At 39.5% G+C, this 26,400-nt stretch overlaps 1 protein-coding gene and 1 long non-coding RNA gene across 4 annotated transcripts in view; one reads left to right on the forward strand and one right to left on the reverse strand.

The window, feature by feature from the left end:
* The window catches only part of LOC140224390 (uncharacterized), a 36,397-nt gene extending 27,528 nt beyond the window's left edge, over nucleotides 1-8,869 (reverse strand). Inside the window, exon 1 of the long non-coding RNA XR_011899663.1 lies at nucleotides 8,643-8,869. This is a non-coding gene — a long non-coding RNA (uncharacterized lncRNA). The remainder of the gene's footprint in view (nucleotides 1-8,642) is intronic.
* The window catches only part of LOC109042459 (neurotrimin), a 540,449-nt gene that overhangs the window by 500,220 nt on the left and 13,829 nt on the right, over nucleotides 1-26,400 (forward strand). For all 3 annotated transcript variants that reach the window (XM_072299994.1, XM_019059206.2, XM_072299995.1), the window contains exon 3: nucleotides 21,052-21,221. In XM_072299994.1, coding sequence (XP_072156095.1) covers nucleotides 21,052-21,221 — 170 coding nt within the window. The remainder of the gene's footprint in view (nucleotides 1-21,051; nucleotides 21,222-26,400) is intronic.

Here is a 26,400-nt window from a genome sequence, read left to right on the forward strand (position 1 = left end):
GAGAAATTTTTCTTTCGCATTCGAACCAATATTCCATCTCGTCTGATTTATTACTCCCGTACATAGGTACTATTTTAGAGGTAAAAACAGAACTAAAATACGACAAATTTTCGAGTGAGATGAAGTTGGCTGCAAGCATACAAGCGCATGTGGCATCATTTCATTCGATGTCGATAACCAGTAAATAAAGTTTATTTTTTAAAGTCCCGGTCAGTGGTTTCTAGCTAAAGCGATTCCCGGAATGAGTTTTTATTTGGGACCAACGTTCTACTTTTAGTTTCCCTGCGGAAACTTTTTAACGAGATACGACTCTTTGATGCACATATCGATAGCTGTAATCTAAAAACTCTTCTATTTAAATGCGACGTTGCAAATTTCCTCCCACGCGTATGCTTGAAATTTTTTTGACTCTCCTGTACTTCGTCAAAATTATTTTGAAAGACATTCATTAGTTTTCCGTCTAACAAAATAAAATGGAACGAAGATATCGAGGCGCTGTAATGGCGTCACGTGAGTTCTCAGAATTTTGCTATGGATGTGTTCCATTTAGTACGCTCAATTTCTCCCGTTCCCTAATGCTTACGAGGCACTTCTGATTATTGTCTCTACTCGGCGCCAATGAAAAGTAATGAAACGAGATCTTAATCCAGACAGGGTTCAGTAGTATGAGTGTTGGTAGTGATTATTGCTGCCACTTCAAGGCTCACCGTTCATCTTTAAGATCTATCGGAGCGTTCAATTTTGATGACGAAAGATGCTAAGAACTATTTTCTAGAACCTTATTTCATTTAAGATGGTGCACTCCTGTTTAAAGCCTCATTAAGACCATAGATTTTGGAGGTAGATATCGTATCCCACAAGACGAGCGATCAAAATAGCCAGTGGCGTAGCGTACCTTGCGATATATCGATTGATCTGTCATTTAAACCTATGGAAAAGGATCGATAAACAGGGTGTTCGCAACGGACACCTTAATAATCGATTCTTTCTCGAGCTTCAAATGGGGAAGTATCGATATTGGATCATTCACGCCTCGCCACGGAAGCTCCTTATTTCGCAAGTCTTGATTGGATTTGATTATAGTTTTCTGGTTCTGTAAGCTATTTTATGAATATCACAAAAAAACACTCAATTGAGTAAGTGCATTGGAATCTTTAAGTATGATAATGTCAATGGCTAATCAACAAAAAATGAGTTAGCAACTTTGCCGCATTCTATAGTCTAAAATACGCAAGCCGATGATTTTAGTTTTTTTCAAATTCTGTAAGGGAGCGCTTAAATGACCCTGTAATGTATGCAAAAATTGAAAATCTAGGGTAGGATGGGGTCAGTCCGCCACTTTTTTGCCCCAAGATTTTTCCTGAGTTCCCTAATTGATGGATGAACTTGTTTGAATGCTAGGAGTGATCTTTGGACCTTTGACTATGCACAAAAAAAAATTGGATACTTTAGGTGCATTTCCCCCCCCCCCTTTTTTGAACTTTTTTTTTTTTAAAAAAAGAAAGTGGCGGAGTGACCCCACGAGTAGGGTCAGTCCGCCACATTCTTAGGGTCAGTCCGCCAGTGCTGGGGTCAATACGTCAGTAGCAAATGAAAACATGAGAAGTGCTGGAAAAAACAATTTAATTAAGAAAAATGAAGGAAAACAAACATATCTGAACTCAGAACTTCAGTCAGTACAAAAAAGTCTATCACTATAAGAACGAAAAGTTAATTTTAAAGGTCTAATAAATTTCAAAATTTGAATTTTTTTTTTTTCAAAAAAAAGTTAAAATATTAATAAAAAGTTGATGGTTTTGAAATTGAACTACATACATATAAAGGACTAGCCAGTGTAGCAGCACCTAAACCTAAAAAGAGGTCACTTAGCCAGTAGCAGAATAACCCTCGGCGTCACTGGCGGAATGACCCCATCCCGGCTTCGCTGCACAAAATTGTTACCTGACATGACATAAGTAAAGATATTTCAAAGATCAAAAACGGAATCAATAGCCTTGAGTGAGTAGTTTACGATGATGTACTTGCCAAATTTCGATCACCAAACCACCAAAGTCCAGACGAAAAGTTCCAAAAAAGAAAAAAGTTACGATCGGGAGCAATTTTAACATTTGCGCCTGTAGGTTAGTTGTAAACAAATGAATCATGCATGGAACAACATATAGTAGACGAGCACTTCCAACTGCTTACTCCCATGCTTTGAATTTCCCAATTCGACCACCGCTAGGGGCGCTACGGTCGACTGGCGGACTGACCCCATCCTACCCTAACCTAAAGATTACAAAAAAGGTGAATTTTTCTCTTTGATCTACAGAATCGTCCATTTGCAGGCGGCATTCGCAATCATCCAGGCGGTATTTTTCATCGACAATCGATATGTGAATCATTTTTACAACCGTCTACGCCACGAAATCTGACAGTCTAATTTTTTCTCCTTCAGAAATGATGCTCAGTTTTGAGATAACTTTCAGTCTATTTTCTCGACTAAAAATTGACAAAAGGTGAAACTGCAGCAGGCTCCTCTACCGTTCCGCTCCTTTCTCTTTTCGCAGGGTTCTAACGCGGAACCGTCAGCGCTCAAAAGCGACAATATTTGTGAGTTGGACCTTTGATAGAGGATCCAAGCGGCTGTGTACAAAAGGATACAGTGAATAGGATGCTTTGATAGTATTAGGATACACTAGTTTCAGTCGCTACCAAGTTTAATAACGGTAGAATAAGGTATCTTGGAGATTTTGAGTCACTCCCTTTGCCTTTATTTTCTGCTTTTTGGCTGAATCACCGTTCATAACTATAACATCTGAACATTTTTCAATCGCCTTGGCCCTTTCTTTTAGGTTCTTACATGCGCTCTAAGCGTGTAATATCAGCCAATTTATGCTTACTGTGTGACCGTCTATGAAAAAAGGGGTATCACGATACTGGACAAATTTAATTTCGCTACTTTTACTACAGCGGAGCGGAGCGATTAAAAAAAATTACCTGAAAACCGCCGAAAACTTCAAGCTAAAATAGAGTTACAGAATAGAACAACTATCTAAAATAAAATTCCTTTAACCAAGCAATTTTCAGTTTTAATCTTATATCTGACTCATCGCTATTGTATTTTACACTAATTTATTTGTCAAAACTGTTATTTTAATCAGTTTTTTAAACATTTTTATCTAGAAAAGTTTGAACACCGTTTTTTTTCGTTCTACCATCAAAAAAATTTGAGCTCGCATGTGGCTTGTCCTGATAATTTTTAACGGAACACAGAAAAAAAATGGCTACCAAAACTTTTTTCTGAAATTGAAATTGAATTTTCCTCCACGTATAAAAAGTTTTTTGAGCTGAAGAATGTCTAATTTTAATGAATGGTCATTGTTTCAAATCAAATTAATTTTTTTATTCAAAGAAATGTCGCTTTGTTATCGATGAAAAATGCTATCATTTACCTTTAGATTTGAAGAAAAACTCTTATGAATTAAAGAAAAAATAATAATACTTAAAAAGTTTTCTTTGAATAAAAGGCAATTTTCTTCACCTCAGAATATGTCTTCAAATCAGTGATTTTTTTATTAAAATGAGAAAATTAACGTCGTTTAATCATGTTTTCCAGGGAAAGCGTACCTTTACAGGCTGTTTCCGGTAGAAGCACTTAAATTTGAAAGTCTCCGAGTATGGAAGAGCGTCGATAAGGACGTCTGAGTTATTCGAATCTGTTTTTTCCAAAACGGAACAAGTCCGTTTCTGCATGAGCCTTGGCTCGCATAAACGGGCATGCTAACTAAGACTCATGAAGGAATGGACCTATTCCCTTCTAAAAACAACTGATTCATTTGAGGTCTGTCTGAAGGCAGCTCAGCTCACAAACAGCTCGTCAGCTTTGCCGCCACTTTAGTGAGCACCCCCGCGTCCCCGCCTGTGCATTACCGGCCGAGCTCGCCTGTCATTGTCCGTCCTTAATAATTAATTACGTGATCTTTAATCTCCCCTGAGCGTTCGTTGCGTTGGAGTGGCACGCTCGTCGTTTGAAAGTGAAACTCCATTCCAACGAAAGGAGGTCTCCTGGGCCCCTCGGACCCTCTTACGTTGCAGAGGTGAACCAAGAGGTCAGATTTAGTGTAGCTTGTGTGCAGACGGTGCTCTCCTATTTTTCTGCTTCACATAAAGTAAATGTTGAAAAATGTGGATGTGGAGGTCATTCGGAAATTTTACCTACCGGCATGCATTATGTTAGCAATAAGAAAAGGGACTGGGTTGAAACTGGTTGCATGTAAAAAAAAAATTGAAAAAAATTGTATCAATAATCGTAAGGACTTGGAAAGCCTAGGCAAATCAGACACTCTGAAAAAAAATAATGATAATAATTTAATAATGATAAGTCGCACAAATCGTAAGTATGATATTCTATTTATATCGGCCGTACCGGTTTGGTTAATGTAACTGCAAGCATTCTAAATTCGAGGAACCGCATCTTCGGTGCAAGCATCTGAGCTTTTGAAAAAGTGCTGTTGCTGCATGAACCGAGAATGCAGTTACATGAGCTAATTAGTGTTGCCTACATAGAGCACCGTACTGACGCAAAGGAAAGGGCGCACGTTGATGACGGCGCAGAGATACAACTATTCGTACTTGATGGATGTCTGTGTTGCATCTCCAAAATTGAAGGCGCCATGGCGCGAGGCGTTAAGTCGCAATGCTTCACTCTATCCTTCAGGGAGAGAAGTTAAAAAACGAGGCCTGATTGCGTTTCCTCCATCTTTAGCCGTGTTCACTGTTCACACTCAATTTTCTACTTTGTTTCATTTTGACTGCGTTAAGCAGAAAGGAATCCGCAGCCACCTCAGCTGCTGCCAAAAAAAGTGCAATTTATTTTTTTACATCAAAACAGTTGTGGCAATTTTTTCTGCAAAATTCAGTAAATTTTCTGCATGGTACGCAGCAAATTCCTGAAAATTGATCCCTGTTTTAGGTTTAAATCCATACAATCCTAGGGTTCATGCGGAAACCGAAGTACACCCTCACACTAGAGGAGCAACGAAATGAGCCGCAAAATTAAGGTCTTGTTCTTCTCCAGGTCCAATTTGTTCACTCCAACATTCGTGTTTGCATATTTGTCCCACTTTATTGTGTGCACCTCTCAAAAATTGAGACGCACAATTTTTTTTACCACCCCCGCCTCGCCCTCTACCTTCCTTATCGGTCGTCTCCTTATTTTTATCGCCAGTTTTATTTTTGTGAAACTTAGAAAAGAAGCGTTGATACCGGAAGTTAAAACTCAAAGTTTGTTTAGAACCTATTGTTAGAGAAACATCAAATATGCACTCTCTCCAGCTAGTTAGTCTTTCAGCACTCAAAATAGCGAGAAGTTTTTATTATTATTAATTGTAAAAGACTTCATCATGTTTTATTAAAGACTCCGGGAACCTTCCGCGAAAATTAAAACTTAGCTTACATTGTTGACTTAGAATTCGTTAAAAAGTTTTTAATGATTTCGCCAGTGTTAGTGACGAAAGAGAGACGTCTCTTGTAAATCAATTAAAACAAGCAATACGGAGAGCAAACGGAACATTTGTTTTTATTCCGAAACTCTTGTTCCGGTGCGTCTTATTGACGCGGTTGTCGGTGTACTCGAATACGTTCCGATATCTCAGTTAAATCGTTATCGAAATAGTATTTTCACGGAGTTTTGGCAACGGTCATAATCAGAGCCTTGACAATGAGACGCTCGGGGAGACGCGGAAAAATTAACTAAAGGGCAAGAATTTTCTAGCAATCAAGTTTTGAGCGCGCGAATACTAAATCAAAAACAAAGTTTCCAGCAATTCCGTCTGACTTTTATTCCTCTGTTCTAGCGCGGTGATAAATTTCCCTCACCGAGCCCTCGTTTTCACTTTTCATACATCCGATTTTGCAGGCACTCGTTTTCATTTCCCTCGGTATTCGTCCTCCTCAATTTTTCCCCCGCTGGGCTCGCTTAACAAGCCCTAAACGATCCTTTACCTCATACTAACCTCTCTTCCTCCTTTGTTTTTTTTTGGGAACCTGAATTGCTCTTACTTATAGTCAGTATTTTCAAATTATTTCAGAGTATGAAGTTTATTAGTTTCTTATCTTACTCTATAATATGAAATCACAAAAGTAAAGTGTAACACATAACGCCAAAGGCGCAAAGCTCATCACGGGGGTTGAACTGCGAAGCGGTCAGAGGGTGTAGGCCTTCAGTGATATTTAAATCAGAATCTCGTGGGACCACTACAAGCAACGGTTTCCGTCAAGTCTGCACACCAGTGGCGAGGCGTGAATGATTGACTATCGATATTTCCCCATTTGAAGCTGTAGTGAAGAATCAATTTAAGATGTTGATGGACTCTGTGAACACCCTTTTTTATCGATCCTTTTCCATAGGTTTGAATGGCAGATCAATCGATAAATCGCAGATGTGTATGTATGTAATCGCAAGATATACATATCCTCAGCACGAGGTATGTCTGCAAATATTGTTTGTGCTTCCATCAGATAGCGATCGGTGTCTAGTCATACGAATTTTTCAATGTAAATTTACGATCAGAAATTTGACTATCTATATTATAAGCTCCGAGACCTTCTGAATGCGTATCTGGTAACGCTTAGTTCCAGCATTCTACCGGGCCGATTTTCATGATTTTTGCGGCTATCGACAGGCAATTGTCTCTAAATGAGCCCGTTTTATTCAGATTTTGAATATGTGACTCAGGTTTTTTTTATATTACGTGGTAAAGTTGGGAATTCTCTCATTGAAACAATGCAATTTTTTATTTTTTGTCACGGTTTGCATTATGGTCCAAAACTCAAGAATAGTAAGAAATAAGTCGGATGCTGACTGAAAGATCACGAAAGTTTCGTAACAGATGTTTTTTGAGTTGGCAATTTCGATTCTGATGTTAATTTGCCCACATTTTAACACCCTGACGTATAAATTGCGGGCAAGTCTATGGCACGGTGCGGTGCGGCGTGCTGCCAGCTTGGAACGCGTACTGACGCCTACAAACCTAAGGGGATACTTCAAGCATTGCGCAATGCGTGAAGTATCCCCTTTGGTTTGTAGGCGCCTGTGCGCGTTTCAAGCTGGTAGCAGCCAGGGCATTCTGCTTTCTTCCGCACTGGAAAAAAAAACACATTGGATCTATAGTCCAGACTCTTGAAAACATTGACAAGAAAATATACTCTTGGCTCAATCGAATTTTTGCTTGAATCAAAACGAAATCCGCTTAAATTAAGAGGCTTGGTTCTTGATTTAAGCTAGATTCTGGTTGAATCAAGAGTACTTTTTCTTGTTGGTGTTTTTAAGAGTCTGGACTCTAGATCCAATGTGTTTTTTTTTCCAGTGCGTCCATGAATGTTAGCGGATTGAAAGAAGCCCCAGATCTTGTGCTTCGCCTTCAGCCCACATCAATTACACAGGACACAGGCGCAGCTTAATCTAACCAACTACTAAGAGCAGTGAAAATGTCGTCCTCGTCATAAAATGTCACGGTTGAATAAATGATTTAATTGTGAACCCCGACAAATGTCAGGACTTAATCGAGCCGACAGAATAATGAAACGTGGGTTCCAAGCCGACTCTTCGCTGCCAGACTGATATTTCGACTAATATGCATATTCCGAGTAGAACACTCGATCGTCGGGCGTTCTGGAGTCGTATGATTCTTCAGAGGTCATTAGTTTGGAAAAATTGCGAGCCGGTCCGGGAGGCTGTCTGACGGGGCTCTTAGGGAGCTGAGCAAGAGCATTTAGCCATTTCCGGTGCCCCATTTTCGCCCAAGTCCCATCTCGGCCCGGGTAATCCGCTTGCGACTATTCGCGGCCTGGCCCGCTGCCTCCTCCCTCCCCCTCCCCCGCCCTCTCACTCCCGTGATGGATAACACTTCTCATTTTATGTTAGCGCCACATTCCCTCTTAATCCTAACTTTACTTTATCAACTCAGCGTCTCATGATTAATTTCGCCCTGCCGGGCCTCGGGACCGGTCTCCCAGAAACAATATGTGCGCTTCTCTCCCGAGAAGTCTGCGATTTTTTAATCCCCGGGATTCGCCGGTTTACCCCTCTTGGCGCTGGCATCGTTGCCAATCCTAATTTGCTCGAAATGACTTTTTTATGGTTATAAACACGTAGATCTTCTGCTCGAAGTGAGGCCTTTGCAAGGCTCAACTTGGAGGAAAAGCTAAGGCTTATAAATCAATTAGCGGTCCATAAGGCGATATTTCAGATAAACCGTTCAGAATATGCTTATCAATGATGTGGTGACATGCATCGAAACAGTCAAACTGTCGTAAACTCTCCGTATTTCATAAAACTCCATAGGGAGGTAAAATCAGCTTAAAATTTTGTACATTGACACAGCGGTGATTGGAAACTATGTATGTATGTATAAGCCGCTTTCACGGCGCGCTAGGGCGCTCTGCGACGCCTACTCTCCACAGAAATCTGTCGTGGTAGAGATCCTCTGGAAGCTGGCATCTCTTCATCTCTTCATGGATGCTCTTCATTGAAAACTAACATGGCTAATTTGATCAAATCCTGAGAAGGTGCTTTTCTTCAAGTGGCAGTATTGGAATCAAAACTATTGTGTTAATTGATGAACGATGACAGAGTGGAGCAAATGTAAGTATGTACTTACGGTGCTCGTCTGATTTCCATTTTTTAGCTTTTTTGCGATGGGGGGTGGATGTGTCAGCTTCTGCACGCATCTCAGAAATTATGACTTCTGAGTCGTCTGGTACAGTTTCAAAATGATGGATATCGGCAGAAAATGATGTACCTTTGGGTGCATCAGTTGTTGCGGGGTGTGCCGTTTCTTCCGTGTATTTCCTGGGAAATGAGAAAATAAAAATAGTGTGTCGTCAATCGGACGTATATATGAGCAACGGTAGTATGGGAAAATAACTGAAATCTAACAGGAACTATGTGCATACGGTTTACCTGTACCAAAGTTTTATTTTATTTTATTAATTTACACATAGTTTTGTTTAGCAAATACGTCTTAGTGTCGCTGATTTTTCCCCAAAAATCGATGAAATCAAAAGTGTCGATTTTGTCCAAAAAATCGATTTTCAAGTTGCTTTGAATAAAAAATCGGATTATAGAATGAGTATTGTACCACTCGCTTTTCTTAAATTCTTGCCTCACTGAGTGTTGAGTCTCATTTTCCCTTAAATTGGAGCAACCTCGATGGCTCCCTTTAGTTTTGAAGAATAATATAAGCTTTTTGCTTCCTTAATTATTCAGGAGTAACATTTTATTCCGTAAAAAATCGACTAATTTCGATTTGTGAGAAAAAAATCGATTCAGCTGCAAAATCGCGTGCAAAACATCGATTTGATTTAATCGATTATTTTGTGCAAAAAATCAATATCTTTAGAATATCGAAAAGAAATCAACACCACTAATACGTCCCATTAAAGTCCTATTAGCTCTACACGGGCGCATTTAAATTTGGCGTCATCCGCAATGCTTCCCTGGTTTTATTTAAGCCAAGGTTCTCTCATCGTTTTTTAAGCAAAGCGTTACGCTCGAGCACTTTGGGGAGCTGCAGACGGCAGACGGGTCGACGGGTCGGGTGTAATGAGTGAAACGGGGTTGTCGTAGGTCGTGCAGTGTATCTGTGTGCTCTGCAGCTCGCTCGGCTATCCCTCTCGCAGTCGGAGTGTTGCGCCTGAAATTAAGAGAAGCGTCATGCGGCCACGATAGTATTAAACTACCTCCTTGTGAGAAACGATCCTTGTTTCCTGGGCGCTCCATGCCTCGGTCACGATGAGCATTGTTTCCATCGGCTAATAGCTCCGGTGCATCTTTATTCCAGCGGGTCGCGCGTGGAGGACTGGAATTCTCGTCCTTCCGAAAACACCCTTGATACACGTTCTGCGTAATTATTCTCTGTCGACTCCAGCTTGGTTTTTTTAGACATCCTAGAACCACTTTTTTTTGTTCTTTAAACTTTTCAACCTTTGATTTTGTGAGGATTTAAATCAAATTATTGTTTATGTACGGCTGGAAATCATTCTATGCAGCTTTGGCGATTTTGAAATTAGTTCTGAAATCTGTTGGACTCCTACAAATCATCGTTTTCAATTTTATGTGAAAATAGGTGTTTGTTAACCCAACACGTCTTGTTGGAAAGACAGCGCTGTAAGATTATACAGGGTTATTCATAAGTCACGCACCACTGGCAATGAGGGGGTGGGTGGGGTGGGGTGGCCGTTTGAAATTTTTGAGTTGCCCCCGCATCCTCCCCCCGAGGGTATCAAAGACGGGATAGTACTTAAAAAAGTTTCTCCTCGATATGAGGAAAAACGTCTTAAACCACAAATGGATATCGTAATTAGAACTGAAGTTATGGTCAGTGGTGCGTGTTTTTTGAATAAACCAGTATCTGTATTACCATATTCGGTTTTATACTTATGTTCCAGGTTTTCTAACCAATCAGAAGGACCTTAAAATCTCATCGGAAATTCCGCGAAAGGGTACCTAAGATATATACATAAAAGCCGCGTTTACAACGCTCTTTCGCCCTCTGCGACTCCCAGCCGCCAAAGTTCCTACCCTCCCAGAGCCCTTCAGGGAGACAAGCAGCTAAATAATAATTTAGCAAAAATGAGGTTTGAAAAAGGGGAAGTAAAAAGGGCCGTATGGAAAACTGGACAGTGACCTAGGTTTACCAATCCTGTGGACCCCAGTTGGTGGCCCCTGTGTCAAAGGGAATTTGGGAGATGGTCACCGGCTTCTAAACGTTAGGGCTCTCTGACGTAGGCCTGTGTCACACTATCAAAATTAGCCATCAAAATATCAGGGTCAGGTGTTGTGATTGGCTTATTCGATGACTTGGATCAATCACAGCACTTGACCTTGACATTTTGATGGAGTATTTTGATAGTGTGACACAGGCTATACTGAAGGCAACCAATCTAGGAGAGCGCATTCTGAATTCAAACGCTGGTTTCGATGCAAGAGGAGTCCATTATTTTGATTCGAGATTTCTGCGAAATTCAATCTCAACAGCTTACCACTCCCGGGTAAGTTACGACTGTTTCCTGTGAAGTCACTGACGGGTTTTTCCCAGAAAATCTAGTCTCTCGTTATGTTTCCGGAATCGAGAGCCTTCTCACTCTTCAATTTCCACTTTTCCAAGAATTTAAAACAAGGAAATCTGACCTGAATTATTTTTGAAGTTAACAAATCCCATGTAAATTGATCATGAACTTCACCTTGCGAATCGTATCACTGGGCGCTTTATTTCAAACCAGTAAGTAAGTAAGTAAGTAAGTAAGTAAAAAGAAAAAAAACTAGCACTCTGCATAATAATAGAGTATTAAACTTTTTGTAAGTGCCCGTTCTTGGCTCTTCTGTATACATGTTCCTGTCATACTTTCAATTCAGCGCCAATCACCTTTCTCACTCGTTGAATCGGAGGTAAAAAGATTTCCAAGATTCATCATCCGAGGTTCAACACTTGAAGAGTGACCATGTTTCGGACGCGAGCGTTGAAACTGCAGCGCTAGAATGTTTTCACTTATGTATTCTATATTTTACGGGATGGGTACGAGAGGGAGAAGGTGAGGCGTGCCAGTTTCCGGTGAATTTATTGGAAATCCATTTGAAATTACAAATCGCCACGAAGAAAGACGCTAAGATCCCCTCAGAGCACGTCGGTGCACCCTCGCCAACTCATTTTAAACCCATTACACTACTTCCGCTTCTCCATTCACACCCCGGCACGTTGCCGATTCCAACCCTTAGTATCTGAATACAGAATAAAATTGCCGCGGAATATCTCGAAGCTTTCGCGACCTACCTCTCCGACCCGAAACCCGGTTTGTTTTTATGGGGTTCCTTTTGCCATTAAACGTTGAATTTTGGGATGAAACGCTTTTTATTTAACTCACACCTCAAGGTGAAATTTAACTCTATTTTTCGTCGGCTCCAGATGATCTCCACGATACTCTTGTTTTCAAGGAGAGTGGGGCGTAGACATGCTGAAAGGAACAATTTTTCACGCAAATCCTATGCAGATAGTTCCTTTTAGCATTTATATAAATCAGTGAGTTCGAAAACACACCAACTCGGGTGTTTTTTCGATTTTCACTTTTCTACGGTTTAGTAACACTCATGGATAGAAGCATCTGCACGCCAAAGGAAATTTCGAAATCAAACTCGAAACAGCGACGGAAAATGGAAAAATCTAAGTGTTTCATTAGGAATACCAATTTTTGGTCTTTTCAAGGGAAACTGGTGACCATCCGATTTTGCGGTTTGCTTTTTTCGGTTCAGTATACCTTGTACTAACAAGTTGTATAAATATTCAAGCGTTATCCAGGTCAAAAATTATACATTTTTCAGGGCAGACTATGAAAAATCAGTATCTGAAAATCGGTGAGAACGAAAACACACCAACTCAGACATTTTTAAACACTCAATTCTCTGTCATCAAACATGGTGTACCGATTTCAACTTGGTGCTTTACAAAGTCTCTAAAAACTTATCCTTTGGCACCAAAAAGGTTTTTCTTAAACTAATTTCTTCGCCCGCTGCGCAGTTTTAGGTGTTTCCTGAACAATTTTTTTTCCGAGTTGCTGTGGTTTTGAACTCACTGATTCCTATACGTCCAGTCGTATTCAATTCTGGTATTCCCAAGTCATTTTTCTTATGTTTTTGAGTTTCGCATTAGCCTCTAAGCAGTATTGTAGAAAGTTACAGTCATGAATGTCCAAGCACCGTTTTTTGATAGTTGAATCTCGCGGATGGGCAAACGTTTCTAAGAGCAGTTTAATTTCAGGTTTTTCTTTTCAGTAAGTTCCGAGATATCGTCAGATTAGTGTATGCTACGTTACTCCCTGTATACTTAACTTACTTCTTCCCCTTCCTTTTATCAGTAAACTTGTCACTATCGTGAAAATTCTTGGATTACTCCAACGCAGTTACGCCAGACACAGAAGAAAATGGCGATATTTTCCGGAAAGTTCGAACTTATCTCACTATTTTTGTATTCAAAATGATGGTAAGTAGCATTCAAATATACCTAAAACCAGAGGTAAATTTCATGCAGACACGTAATTTCCATCATAAGCAATGTCATCCTTAAATTTAAACGGGCACTTGTCAAATATGTAACACATTTTGTTGCGTATTACTTTAAGGTGAAATTAGAAGAGGTTCAATTGCTTCGTTTGCAAGTTCGTGCTGATATAATATATTTCTGAAGGCGTAAGAATTTATACAATATTAACCGAGTCCTCCTGAGTTCACTGTAAACGGGTGATCGAATTCGGAGTTAAAATTCTGTCCTCGTCACTGCTCAAAGGAACTCGGAAACTATATTTCTTACCCTCGTTGGAAACCCGACAGGAAACGTCTAACGTAATCCTCACTAGTGAGTAGAAACCTACCTTCAGATGCTCTAGACTCCGTCACACCGTTGGCTCCTAGTATTCACTCAATAGTGTCTCATTATCCCCTGTTTGAAAGCTCGTCAATGAGCGTTTCCTTAGGGTAGCCGCGTCTTGTCTCCTTTTTATTTTGTAAAATACAGTCACTTCAATCTCTGGAGGAGATTCGAAATGCACCTTCACTCTTAAAACAAACCCGATCAATTTTTCAAGTTTCATGTTCAGGAAGTTAATTCCAACAGCTTCAGTTTTCTGTGGCTCGTTTATTAAAAACAAAAACTTCGAAAATCTGCAAAATATGCTGCTCTGATCATTGCATATTAGGATTTTATTTTTCTTTCATGAAACAAGTTAAACGGTGTCTGTTGAATCAGACTTCGCGTGTGATGATATCACAGACTTATTCCCGTAAATAGCAACACCTAATTTATATTATTGTGTTCGTGCTTGTTGCCAATAAATTCAAACTTTCAGTTAGAAGTGAACGACGCTCAAATCAAACAAATTACCATAATCAGTATGGAGTAAGGAATAAGTCCATTTACCGAAGAAAAAGTGGAATTGCTGCCGGAACGAGGGTACCTATTGATTGAGAAAGTGAACTCCAAACATACGCTTTGCCGTAAATTACCAATACAGAGGGGAAAAAATTGTTTTCCTTACAAGGCTCAGGGCTTACAGGACTCCAGGTCCAACCTTTTTTTCTAATCGTCATTTCAATGTTACTTTGGCGTTAACGAACAGTTCGATCTCGATAGGAATGCAACATTGTTGCAATGTAACCAAAGTACCAAGTAATATCGTAACTACCTAGAATCCACTATCAACATTGTAACACTGGAAAAAAAACACATTGGATCTAGAGTCCAGACTCTCAGAAACATCGACAAGAAAAAGTACTCTTGATTCAATCAGAATCTAGCTTAAATCAAGAACCAAGCCTCTTAATTTAAGCGGATTTCGTTTTGATTCAAGCAAAAATCCGATTGAATCAAGAGTATTTTCTCTTGTCAATGTTTTCATGAGTCTGGACTCTAGATCCAATGTGTGTGTCCCCCCCCCCCCCCCGGTGAATCGCCTAAATTCTAACACAAATTGCGGGCAAGTCTATGGCGCGGCGCGGCGCGGCGTGCTGCCAGCTCGACTGACGCACGGCCGCCTACAAACCTAAGGGGATACTTCAAGCATTGCGCCATGCGTGAAGTATCCCCTTAGGTTTGTAGGCGTCAGTACGCGTTTCGAGCTGGCAGCAGCCAGGTCATACTGCTTTCTTCCGTCCACGACTCTAGATCCAATGTGGTTTTTTTTCCAGTGAAGAGCAACGATTCTTTTCCTGCATGTCGGTTGAAAACCAAATAAAATTATGATTCAGCTTCGGAAAAATCATCGTTTTGTTTAAAATGAAAATTATGATGCTCGCATGCCATGCGGTTCCACTTTTTTGTAAGTTCTCATTAAATGGGAACCCTCTGTCGCTTAGTAGTAACGAGCCGAGATCTCGAGTATGAGGATTAAGATATTTTATGTATTCTCGTCACCCATGTATATTCGGCTCGATTCTTCGAAAGGTGACTGCAAGGTAAACACGGTAGATATACGACACTGCGGTGAACGTCTCTTGAATGTACAAAGATCTTCGATGGAGATGAAGTCAACAAGATGCACCGGGCTACGCTTGAATATTAATGCAGCGCTCCTTAAAACGCTACGTGAAGCAATTTCCTTCGGAGAGTGTCTATGTCAAATGTCTATGCACGGTAACCTCCTTCGCTCGCTGTGGAAGGCAGCACACTAGAATCGTTAACGATCGTTAATGGTCGTAAACGGAAAATTTACCTATCCAGTGTTTTTCAGGAAGCAATTTACATCATATTGTCTTCTACTTTGAGAGGTTCTTGCTTGGAGTGAGAACGTATTGATCTTTGGAAGTTAAGGGTGAAGATGCCAAAGTTAAACCAATTCGTAAAAGGCTACGCACACTTCTATCAATGGAAAGGTCCTCTCTAATACATAAACCGAAAGAGAACTTTCAGATATGAATTTTCTTTGTCAGCATGCAGATCATAAGTTGAACTTATTTCAAAAATAAAGGAATAGTTATTATGAAAATAGAAATTCACTCTTTACTTTTATGGAAGTGCCCATCCAAGTATACAAAAAGCTCGGTTGATAATGAACGTGTGCAATTTGAGTTTTGCTTCCCACTAATTTTGTTTTGTTTTTCGTGTCATACATGTCGGGCTAACATATTTTCATAGTTTTATTTTGCAAGAAAATGAATATTCTCTTGAAAATTCCAAATTACGCAGGTCATTTTCCATCCTATTCGGGGCTTGTCGTGTAGCAGAATGTTCTGCTCGTTCGCTTTCATGGATGTTGCAATTGATCTAACTATCATCGGTGTATCCTAATTGGACGTATTTCTATCAAACGGAACTATGTGCATTAAGACATGAGCCCTGAGACCTTTAAGAATACATGCGTAACAGGGCTCACGTCATAATGCACATAGTTCCGTTTGATAGAAGTACGTCCAATTGTGGCTCTAATAGGTAACAGCGGCACCATTTTGAAATTTTTGAAAGGAAGAGAGTGAGTTTTTGCTTGGTCTTCTGTGTGAATGAGAAAGTGCTCATACAAAATAATTTATTTTATGAATCGCATGTGTTCTTTAAATTTGTTTTATTTCAATGAGGGACTGACAGTGAGCCCTTTTTTTTCTTTCAACCAAACACTAGTATATTAGAACTGTATAGTTCCGTAGAAATTTCATCGTTCTCATGTTCAACAACACCATGGCGGAAAAAGTCCTAAAATTTTGAAATTATAATATTATTTTGTCATGCTTTTCATGAGAAACCACGTATTACAGTTTAAAAATTCCTTTGCCTGAGGATGTTGTATCCAGTCTTCTCTTTGATCTTCGAAATTTCAATAATCGTATTTTTTCATCCACACTTCCCAGCATCCCTAATTTCATTTTGAGGTCTGTTAGTCTTGGTTAAGTACTTCAAAGGAGCTCAATATCAGTTGATTATTATAACTCTCTCTCCTGTTGTTGATTGACTGCAAAGAAAAGTGTATTTAGACCGAGTTCCTCAGAAAGGAACCAACCCATATTAAATTGAAACTGAAAAAGAGGTTTGAAGTTTTATTCTTGCACAAGGCTCAATGTAGAGAGTAAACTTCAACCTCTCTTTTTACGAACTAATTTTTATTTTTCGATTTTCAGTTTTTGGCAGAAGAGAATATACGGTTGGTGGAACTCGAAAACGTTCTCAACTCGATGTTTTCAAAAATGTGGGTTGGTTCCAAACTCGGCCCATTTTCAGTGTAAAATCCTAGCATGCATTCGAAGATTTGCTCCGGTATTTGAGAACATCACAACAAAGTACCTGAAAATCTTAATCAGCAACTGTTCAAAAGTAGCTCTCCGTAGTAATTAGCACGTAATTAACATCATCAGGATAGTGAGAACCGATCGAAGTTTTCGATTTTGCACTTTTTGCACACTTATGCACAGTTTTATTTCTGCATAAGGCTCATTGCATAAGGCATCAAGAAAAGTGTATTTAGACCGAGTTCCTCAGAAAGGAACCAACCCATATTAAATTAAAACTGAAAAAGAGGTTCGAAGTTTTATTCCTGCAGAAGGCTCAATGTAGAAAGTAAACTTTATCCTCTCTTTTCACGAACTAATTTTTGTTTTTTGATTCTCAGTTTTCTGCAGAAGAAAATATACGGCTAGTGGACTCGAAAACATTCTCAACTCAATGTTTTCGAAAATGAGGGGTTGGTTCCTCTCTGATAAACTCGATCTATTTTTCAGTTAAAAATCCTAGTATGGGCATTCAAAGATTTGCTCCGGTGTATGAAAACGTCACAACAAAGTACCTCAAAATCTTAATCAGCGACATTTCAAAATTGGCTCTTCGTAGCAATTAGCATGGAATTAACATCATCAAGATAGTGCGAACCGATCAAAGTTTTCCATTTTGTTCTTTTTTTCACACTTTCGCACAGTTTTATTCCTGCATAAGGCTCAAGGTAGAAAGTAAACTTTAACCTTTCTTTTCACGAACTAATTTTTGTTTTTCGATTCTCAGTTTTTGGCAGAAGAAAGTATATGACTAGGGCTCGAAAACATTCTCAACTCAATGTTTGAAAATGTTCTCATGATCAATGTTCAATGTTCTCATGTCGAAAATGTTGGTTGGTTCTTTTCTGATGAACTCGGCCCATTTTTCAGTTTAAAATCCCAGCACGGGCATTCGAAGGTTTGCTCCGGTGTACGAAAACATCACAACAAAGTACCTGAAAATCTTAATAAGCGACAGTTCAAAATTGGCTCTTCGTCGCAATTAGCACGAAATTAACATCATCAAGATAGTGAGACCCGATCGAAGTTTTCGATTTTGCACTCGCTCGAACTGCTTGATTCGGAAGAGGGAAACATGCGAACTGTACCAAGATGAGGGAGCATCGTTGCCTCGTCCTCTCGACTCGGCGCCCGGATCGGAAGAGAAGGAAGAGGGCTCGTTCCCCCGCCCGCCACCGACGAGATAAGACAAAGTTTTACAACTCCCAACGTTTTTATCAACGAAATTAAAAGGGGTTTAATTAACAACTTTAAACTTATGAAACGAACGTAATTTCTGTTGCCATGTAGAGATAAAATTCATTGCTCAGCCGGATTCGCCCCGACGCGAACTTGTTAAACTGTTCCGAATTCCCGATGTTTTATTTATATCCTGCCGCAATATATCTGCGGCGAAGATTACGCCGCCAACTCCCCATTTGCTCCGAGTCTTATTGAGGAAACGCGGCTCCGTCTCAGCGCTTCGTTTTTGCTGCTTTATGTAAGTTGGGAGATAAATACTCGAAATGAAATAACGCCCAGATTGAGTTGTACTCTGATTTTAGTTTCTGTTTGAGTCTACGACAACTCCGTGTAGGTATTGCGACTTACGTAACAGATTGAAATTGGTATTTGAACTTCATACGTCGCGTATACATGTTCAGAACATTCTATCCATTCATAGTTTCTAAGCGTATGTCTTTTCATCATTGAGATGCTCTTTGAGCGAAAGATAGAATGACCTCCCATCTGCAGCAAACCTTTTGTTAATAAGATGATTTGCGCTTTAGAATTCGAAGTATAAATACAGGGTTTTTCAAAAGTCACGAGGGGGGTGGCCATTTGAAAGAGTTGCCCCCCGCCCCCCTCCCTCCGAGGGGATCAAAAACTGGAAAGTACCTAAAAAGTTTCCCCCTCGATATGAGAATAAACGTCTTAAACTGCAAAACGATATCATAATTAGAACTAAAGTGATGGCCAGTGGTGTGTGAATTTTGAATAACCCCGAATATGCAACCTCGCTATTTCATAATTCGAACAGAAGTTTCTATCTCCTGCGATAGCGAAATACATTGACTTTAAACATCATAAGATATTCTTGTTTTCCTATCAGATCAATGAAAAATTTAAGATATATCTTAATAGCAATTAATCAAACATCTAATCATAAGCATTGCAATATATCATTATGAACCTAACATTTATATTATGAATTCCGTCCTATCAAAATTCACAACGTGCTATTTTCCTCTTTGAAACAACAATGCACTGAAGTCTAAGTCAACCCCCCCCCCCCTCCTCCAATCAACCTTTTGAAACTTACTTCGGAAATCATAACTTTCACTAATTCTTACACAAGAAAGTTCCAGTTTACTAATCAATTATTGGTATTTAAAATACGTCTCTCGTTTAACACGTGGTCCGTTCAGCATACGAAAGCTGAAATGGATGTTTTTCTTCGAAAAAGTAAATTCTATTCAAATTAGCGGTCAGGCAATGCTAGTATTATCAGCTTTGCTTTCTTGCACATTTTCCGCCGATCATCAAAGTATAAAAGCTCACCTGCAAAGTGGGCCTTTGACATATTAGTTATTGTTTGTAATTTATCAGCAGCGTAACAATAAAAGCTAACTAGTTTAAATTAATGCAAAAAAATTATACGGAAGGAGAAACCAAGACGATACGGGTAAAAATACCTGCCCATGCTCTGCTTCAATGGGATATTCAACGTTTGGGATGTGCTAATAATATAACGAACTACTCGAATTGGACAAAGCCGTGCATAATTCACGGCTGCATTTGTTCTAATCTGCATTTACGAAATTCCAAAAGAATTCAAAAAGAAGCTGAAAAGTCGACGACCTTTTTTTCCCCTTCAGCGGCAAATCCTCGCGAGGGTCCGCAAACAGACCGGCGTGTAAACACGAAAAGGACGGGAAATTACATTTTTTAATTTAGCACACCTCTTTTCATGTCAGAGCCTTTTGTTGTTGTACTTAATTTACATTCGGAGTGGGATAGGGGCTGCTTTATCAGCCGCCTTCCAAGACAAAAGAAAAACAACAGGCTTCGGACTATTAGTGTTAAGATAACTTACGGCTCGTGGAAACGTTTAATTGCGATACAGCAAGAGGCGAGCCAACTTTGTCAAGCAAAGATTTTTACAGCTTCAGCCTCCGAAGTCAAGTCTTCTTCCTCTGCAGAGTCTCTTACTTTTCTCGTCTTCCTCCCTCTCTTTTCTCTCTCCAGAGGTTTCAGCGAAGATAGAATCAAGAGATGTTGCGAAGAATTTATCTGACTTATTACTGAATAGTTTTTATCTAACGAACACTCGTTCTACATGTAAATTCAGTGTTAATCGATGAGTTTTGACGAAACAAAAAACTTCTTTAATCGCATAAAATAAAAGTGTTGTGCTTAATTATTCTTATAAAAATAGGAAAAACAATCTTATTTCATCAAATAAATGTAGATATTTTCTGGAAAGGAAAAGAGAAATGAAGCATCGATTTTCTGACGTTGCATAAAAGCAGTTCCGTGGCCACAGTCGAAAAATGCATGTATTCAATTGTGATGTATTGTCGCAAGTCCCAGCTCGTGTCTTTTTCATTTCTTTATTTTTTTTTTTTTTTTAAGAAACAAACAAACATTTTTTCTTGAAATTTGTTTTCGAAGTTTCTTCACTTATTCCAAAATATTTTCAAAGAATTTCAAGGAAAATTGTAAATCAACTATCTTTCAAGAAATAAAAACTCAATCGGAAATTGGCAACAGTGAAATGGAGTTAAAGCTACGTATTTTTCGACTTTAGTTATCCAATTTCAACTCTTAAAATCAGGGGGTTTAATGATTCACGAACTTTAAATCGTATGTTATCACAAATCGCGGTCAACCTTCGCCGAGCTCCTGATGCAGTCTGCTTATTTCAAGATTCGCATTTTTTCCGAAAAGCTACAATTTAGGAATCATCCGTATGTATGGGGCACATCATGCATGTGAAGCGATTCGCAGTTTATCTGATGGACCAGAAAAACGGCGAAATTAAAAAGGTCAATGCCTTTAACTTTTTCATACCACCAAGTATGTTCACTTGCTTCGTGTAAATCCTTCCTATGCTTGTTCATCATAATGTCTTATCTACAGATATGTGCTCACTGCGTTTTTCTATCGTGAAGATTGAACTTACTCCACGAATGGAGATTAATTAAATTAATGCTTGATTAATCGATGTCCTCATGAAATTAATGCGTGGTTGTTAAAAACATTTTCTGTATGTTTATTTGTTGCAGTGTCGGGCGCTCATCGAGAAACTAACAAAAATGCCAATCAAATATCACAGGACAGCCAAGAAAGGCGGAATCATCCATACTTCGATAAGTCTGCATCCAAGAACGTCACAGCCCTGCTGGGCAAGACAGCCTACCTCAACTGCAGGGTCAAAAGCTTGGGCAATAAAACAGTGAGTGACTCATAGCAATGCATACGTTTAATGCATTTGTTAATTGCATTTAACCAAGAAGCAGATTTTTAGCATTGGCTGATCCGAAAATTGGCAACATTGTCTCTTCTCCATTTAAACCTATGGATATGTATCGATTCTTGGAGGAGATTTTTAGCATTGGTTGATCCGAAAATTGGCAACATTGTCATTTCTCCATTTAAACCTATGGATATGTATCGATTCTTGAAGGACCAGGTGCTCCGACAAGAATCGATTACTCAACATTTACGTGAGGAATTCCGGCGTTTCCGAATTGCTGGATCCGCCTCTGATTTATAGATATTTTTTATATTTTTTTACTTGAACTTCATGGGGAAGTTTTTAACAAAACTTGTGTGCGATAAGTTAGGACTTCAAATTACATAATTTAACTATAGAGACATTAATGCGGCATCGAAGTGCGAGGGCTGTGCAATAAGGAGAATGAAACTATGGGAGCATTTGCCAAACCACTCAAGGCTCCATGAAATTAAAAAAAAAAGTTCCCTCATGGCAACCTAGAAAAGTAGAGCGATTGTAACTTCTTGTTTTGACTAGAGGGCAAGTCTGCATGCCGACAATAAAAATTTGAAATAATCGGTACGTTGGCTGTCTTTCTGGGCCGTAAATCGGCACAAGCATTGGTGGACGAATGGAGGAATATGCATGGGTTTTTCGACTTTCACACGTGCGAGCCTACCCTCCCAAGAAAAGGCACAATGACATTCCCTACTTACATACTGTTAAGCAAAGCGGACAGATCTGCAACCTTAAATATCAAATGTAGAAATCTCGCCTCTGTTTCGTTACATTATAATACTAGCTGTTCGAACTGTTTGCTGGTAGCACCGCAACAGTTGGGTCCATACTCCACTTTATTGGGGTACCACCACGATTTTAAGTTCCCTAATCAAGTTGGGTCTCACTCTAAACCGCTACCCTTATTTCCGTGTCACTCATATTTAGCAAATCCTAGAAGTATGCATGTTATACATATTATAAAAAAAGAAGGAGAAAACATAATTTTTATAGGGAATTTATTTCGGGTTTTCTGTAATAGACTTAAATTTGTATCCTCCGTATTTCGGCTTCTGCTGCTCGAGGAATAACGCCCGGATGAAAACCTACCGCTCGACGCATACAATCCAGTGGCGTGCTTTGCGATGTATCGATTTATCTGCCATATAAATCCATGGAAAAGGATCGATGACATGGGTGTTTGGAACGAAAGCCTCAATAGTCGATTCTTTATCGCGGCTTTAAATGGGGGAATTATCGATATTCGATCATTCACGCCTCGCCATTGATACAATCGCACGCTAAATAAACTCGTTTTACCATTAAATAGCTGCTCGAGTGAATTTTGAACCATGTCGTTGGCCGGGGAACGTCCCATAATTAATTCACATCACTGCAATAATTAACATACGCTCGGCTCGCAGACCGTGCGGTCTGGACAAGAGACAGCGGAGTTGATATTGTGCATGCCGTGATGTTGGGTTGGAGAATTTGAGCGGCGATAGCAGCCAATCAGTGCTCTCTCCGTGATCACAAAAAGTGAATAGCGAATGAACCGTAAACCACACTAAGCCAACCGTGAACCAACGATCAACCCGACCATGCAGGTTCCATTCCGAGGCTGCAGAATGGAGATGCAGCCCCAAAAATACGTTTTGCCAAGTTAGATTCAAGTTGATCATTAACACTCCTTGGTAAATAGTACAGTGTGACACTTAGTAACTAAGTAACTAAGTGTGAAACTTAGTATGACACATCAATAGAAGCTGTTACATTTCCAAAAGATTTCGGCATTGCGTAGAGTAACTGCGTGAGTACTTCATCTTCTTCCATTTAAGCACCCGTAGCTATCAAATCCTCAACGATAGCGAAAAATTTTACAAAAATTCAGAAGAGCACCTGAGGTAAACTTTGTGGATACCAGCTGCCGAACACAGCTTCTATTTAAAACAAACCAAATTAATCTGAAAACTGCAATTTTAATTATATTTATTTTTATAGTTATTTTTATTTGTTTTAATAGCTTAAATTTATAAAGCATAATACTGAAGCTATTAGGATAGTTAAAAAATTTTAAAACAATTATTAATTAAAATTAATTATTTAGTACAAAAGAGTAAGTATTTATAAGTCTTTATATTTATATTTTTATTTTTATTATTTATCAACATTTTAGGTTTGGTTCCTTATGTTTTTTCTTGTTCTTCACATTTTGTGTTTACTATTAGGTTTGGTCGCTACTCTAGCGACCAAACCTTTCCTGACGAAGACAGTTTTGAGGGCATTGAACATTTCCTGAGCAGTTTCCTTGTTCCCAACAATGCTCATAATTGAATCGGACAATGACTGAACGGTGATGTCCCTTGCCTTGACATCGAGTTTCCGAAACGCTGCTTCGGTCCTGGATTCCGGTTTATCGCCAAGAGCTTCCAAGCATCCTTCCTTCTCAAGTCGGATCTTAAGGCGAAACTCCCAATCTAGGAAGTTTTTACCTTCCAAAGGCTCGATTCCTCAGAAGTGACTACAGGTCGCCACTTTGAGGTTATCACCACACGTTCCACAAATCTCACGATTACGTTACAAATTAGTGAGTTTCCGCAGAAATTAACACGTATCGAAGGCCCATAACCTATGGGAGTGATGAGTGAATGAATAACATGAGTTAGGAATAAAGTTGGATTTTATTCGGAAACACATAGAACGCACATAACCGAGTGGCTCGCGCCATGACAAAAAAAGTGAAGCCTACCGCTGTAGGCACGCTGTAGGTAGGGTTATATCCCCGTGCGAGCAAGGGGCTAACATGCCGCCGGTCTCAACCTACAGCAATATTGAGACAATGTAAATCAGAAAATCAAAAGAAAAGAATCAGAAAAGGAACGATTTGTCAATAAAATTCTGAATTATATCCTGAAAAGTTAGTAAAAAGCTACTTCAAAGATTGCTCGGGCAATCATTTAAAAGCAATTTTACTTAGAAAACCTAACGATCGTGATTTTGAATATATTCTTCGACCACAGTTTCCTCGACCGCTCGCCTTGAGCAGTTGCCGCTTCTTGCAAAAAACCAACTCACTCGCAGGAACTAACTGGGACAGAGAAAATTTTGAATCGGGAACCAGTGCGGACCAGGGTTTTGTTTCGTCTGGGAACCAGTTCGAACTGAGGGTGACGGCCACGGGAACCAATTCTGGTTCACCCCAATATGGATCATTTCCTTGAGTCACTCTGATTTCTGATTGAGTCACCCTAAGCTCATCATAGCGGCGAAGAAACCTTGATCACGACGGCATGGACTCCTAGAGGAATAAGTCAGCGCCTTAATGGGATCCAATTCTTTTCACTGGTATGTGATAAGTAGTGCCCATTGGATAGACTACTGAGTCATTCACTGTAAAAAAAGTCTCTTGGATCCAAGGTCCAGACTCTTGAAAAATTCGACAAAGAAAAATACCATTGATTCAATCAGATTTTTACTTGAATCAAAAGGAAATCCGCCTAAATTGAGAGGCTTGGCTCCCGATTCAAGCAACAATCCGATTGAATCAAGAGTATTTTTCCTTGGCAATTTTTTTAAGAGTCTGGACTCTGGATGGAAGAGACCTTTTTCCCAGTGTTTTGTCGAATCCTTTATCGTCCATTGCCCAACTCATCACGCATCGTCAATCGAATATAGTGATGATCTCTACGGGTGATTTTCACAAACTGTGTTGCACCAAACAGCGTATCTCTTGGAGGGAAAATTGTGCTCGAATGACTTTTTCTCCCTCTCTATTGAGATTTTCAGCTGTACGCTAAGTAACGCTTGTCGGCTTAAAAATTTCAACTTACTGTCTAAACATGACTTTTCCACATTATCTACATACATTCGAGGCTTTCAATGCAGGTTCTTAGAAATATTTTCTGTGTATGTCCAACGACAAGATGACAGCCAAAATTTCGTTCAGGGAGGATTACCGAGAAAAAACTCCACCCTAGCGCTGATTTACAATTCCCGCTCGCAATCAGTAAGGCTCGGATAAATTCCAAATTGCCAATTTTTAAATAAAACGCTTGTAAGCTCAGTCATTGAGTGTGTTGAGTCTCCTAGATATTTTTGGCCTTGCTAATAAATCAACGAGACGCATGCGGGGCTTCAAACAATCTTGTAACTCGTAGATCGATTTATTCTGAAACTTGCTGATTGGTCCGTATTGACGTCAACCGGCATGGGTAGCGGGTTTGTCAGCTCATGTACATTTTTTTTGAGGTGTCCGAGAAGCTCGTCTAAGAGGAGATACATTTCTACCCGCAAATACGCAACGCTGATTTCAGGAGCTGTCGGATGACATTTTTCTCTTTGATAAATAACAGACTGATGTGACCAGTAATGCCGAATTTCTCGAAAAGTTTCCCGTGTGGATATTGATTCGCGTTGGAAAAATTTGAAAACCTTTTTCAGCGTGACACTTGTGGACGCGGCGGCATCTTTAATACACTCTCGTGTAACATGTTTTATTCATTCGGTTTCACACTTCATTGCCGAAATGTATCGGTAGGAAACTTCATCAGTACTTTCGACAGGATATTTCAACCCCTCGAAAGTGGTCTCAGTGAATGCTTCTTGCCATTTCTGTTCAAGCTCAATCACAGAGCGTGAAAGAAGATTCACTGAAGCTCCTTGAAAAAAAAAAACTCGCATTGTAAACCTACTAATTATAATAAATTTCAGTTTACATATTTAAAGGCTTTACTCTGTCGTTTAACTTACGGATATATTGATTTGAACGGAAAAAGGGGGAATGTGTGTATTTTTAAGAAGATACACAGCTTCAGTTATTCCCATAGACAGCCAATGGAGTTTCAGTGACGAACAATTAATTCAATGGAACCAAAAGCTTATTTCAATCTGAGTTCACGTACAGTACAGTGAGTTAGTCTTATGAGCCACAAAATAGGAAAAGTATATCTGCAAATAATGATAAGGTTTCAATGAAATTTCTCGTAATAGATTTTGCTGTATCAAGCCAGTAGTAGAAAAGTACTTACGGTCATAAACATCCTGCAAATCTTCCCAACTATTTGCTATCAGGAACATCCGCGTCTCCTCATCCATGATTCACGTTCACAAGAACTTACTTAGAGAAAATCGCACATAAATC

Source organism: Bemisia tabaci, chromosome 4 (assembly GCF_918797505.1).
Source record: "Bemisia tabaci chromosome 4, PGI_BMITA_v3".
Classification (NCBI taxonomy): domain Eukaryota; kingdom Metazoa; phylum Arthropoda; class Insecta; order Hemiptera; family Aleyrodidae; genus Bemisia; species Bemisia tabaci.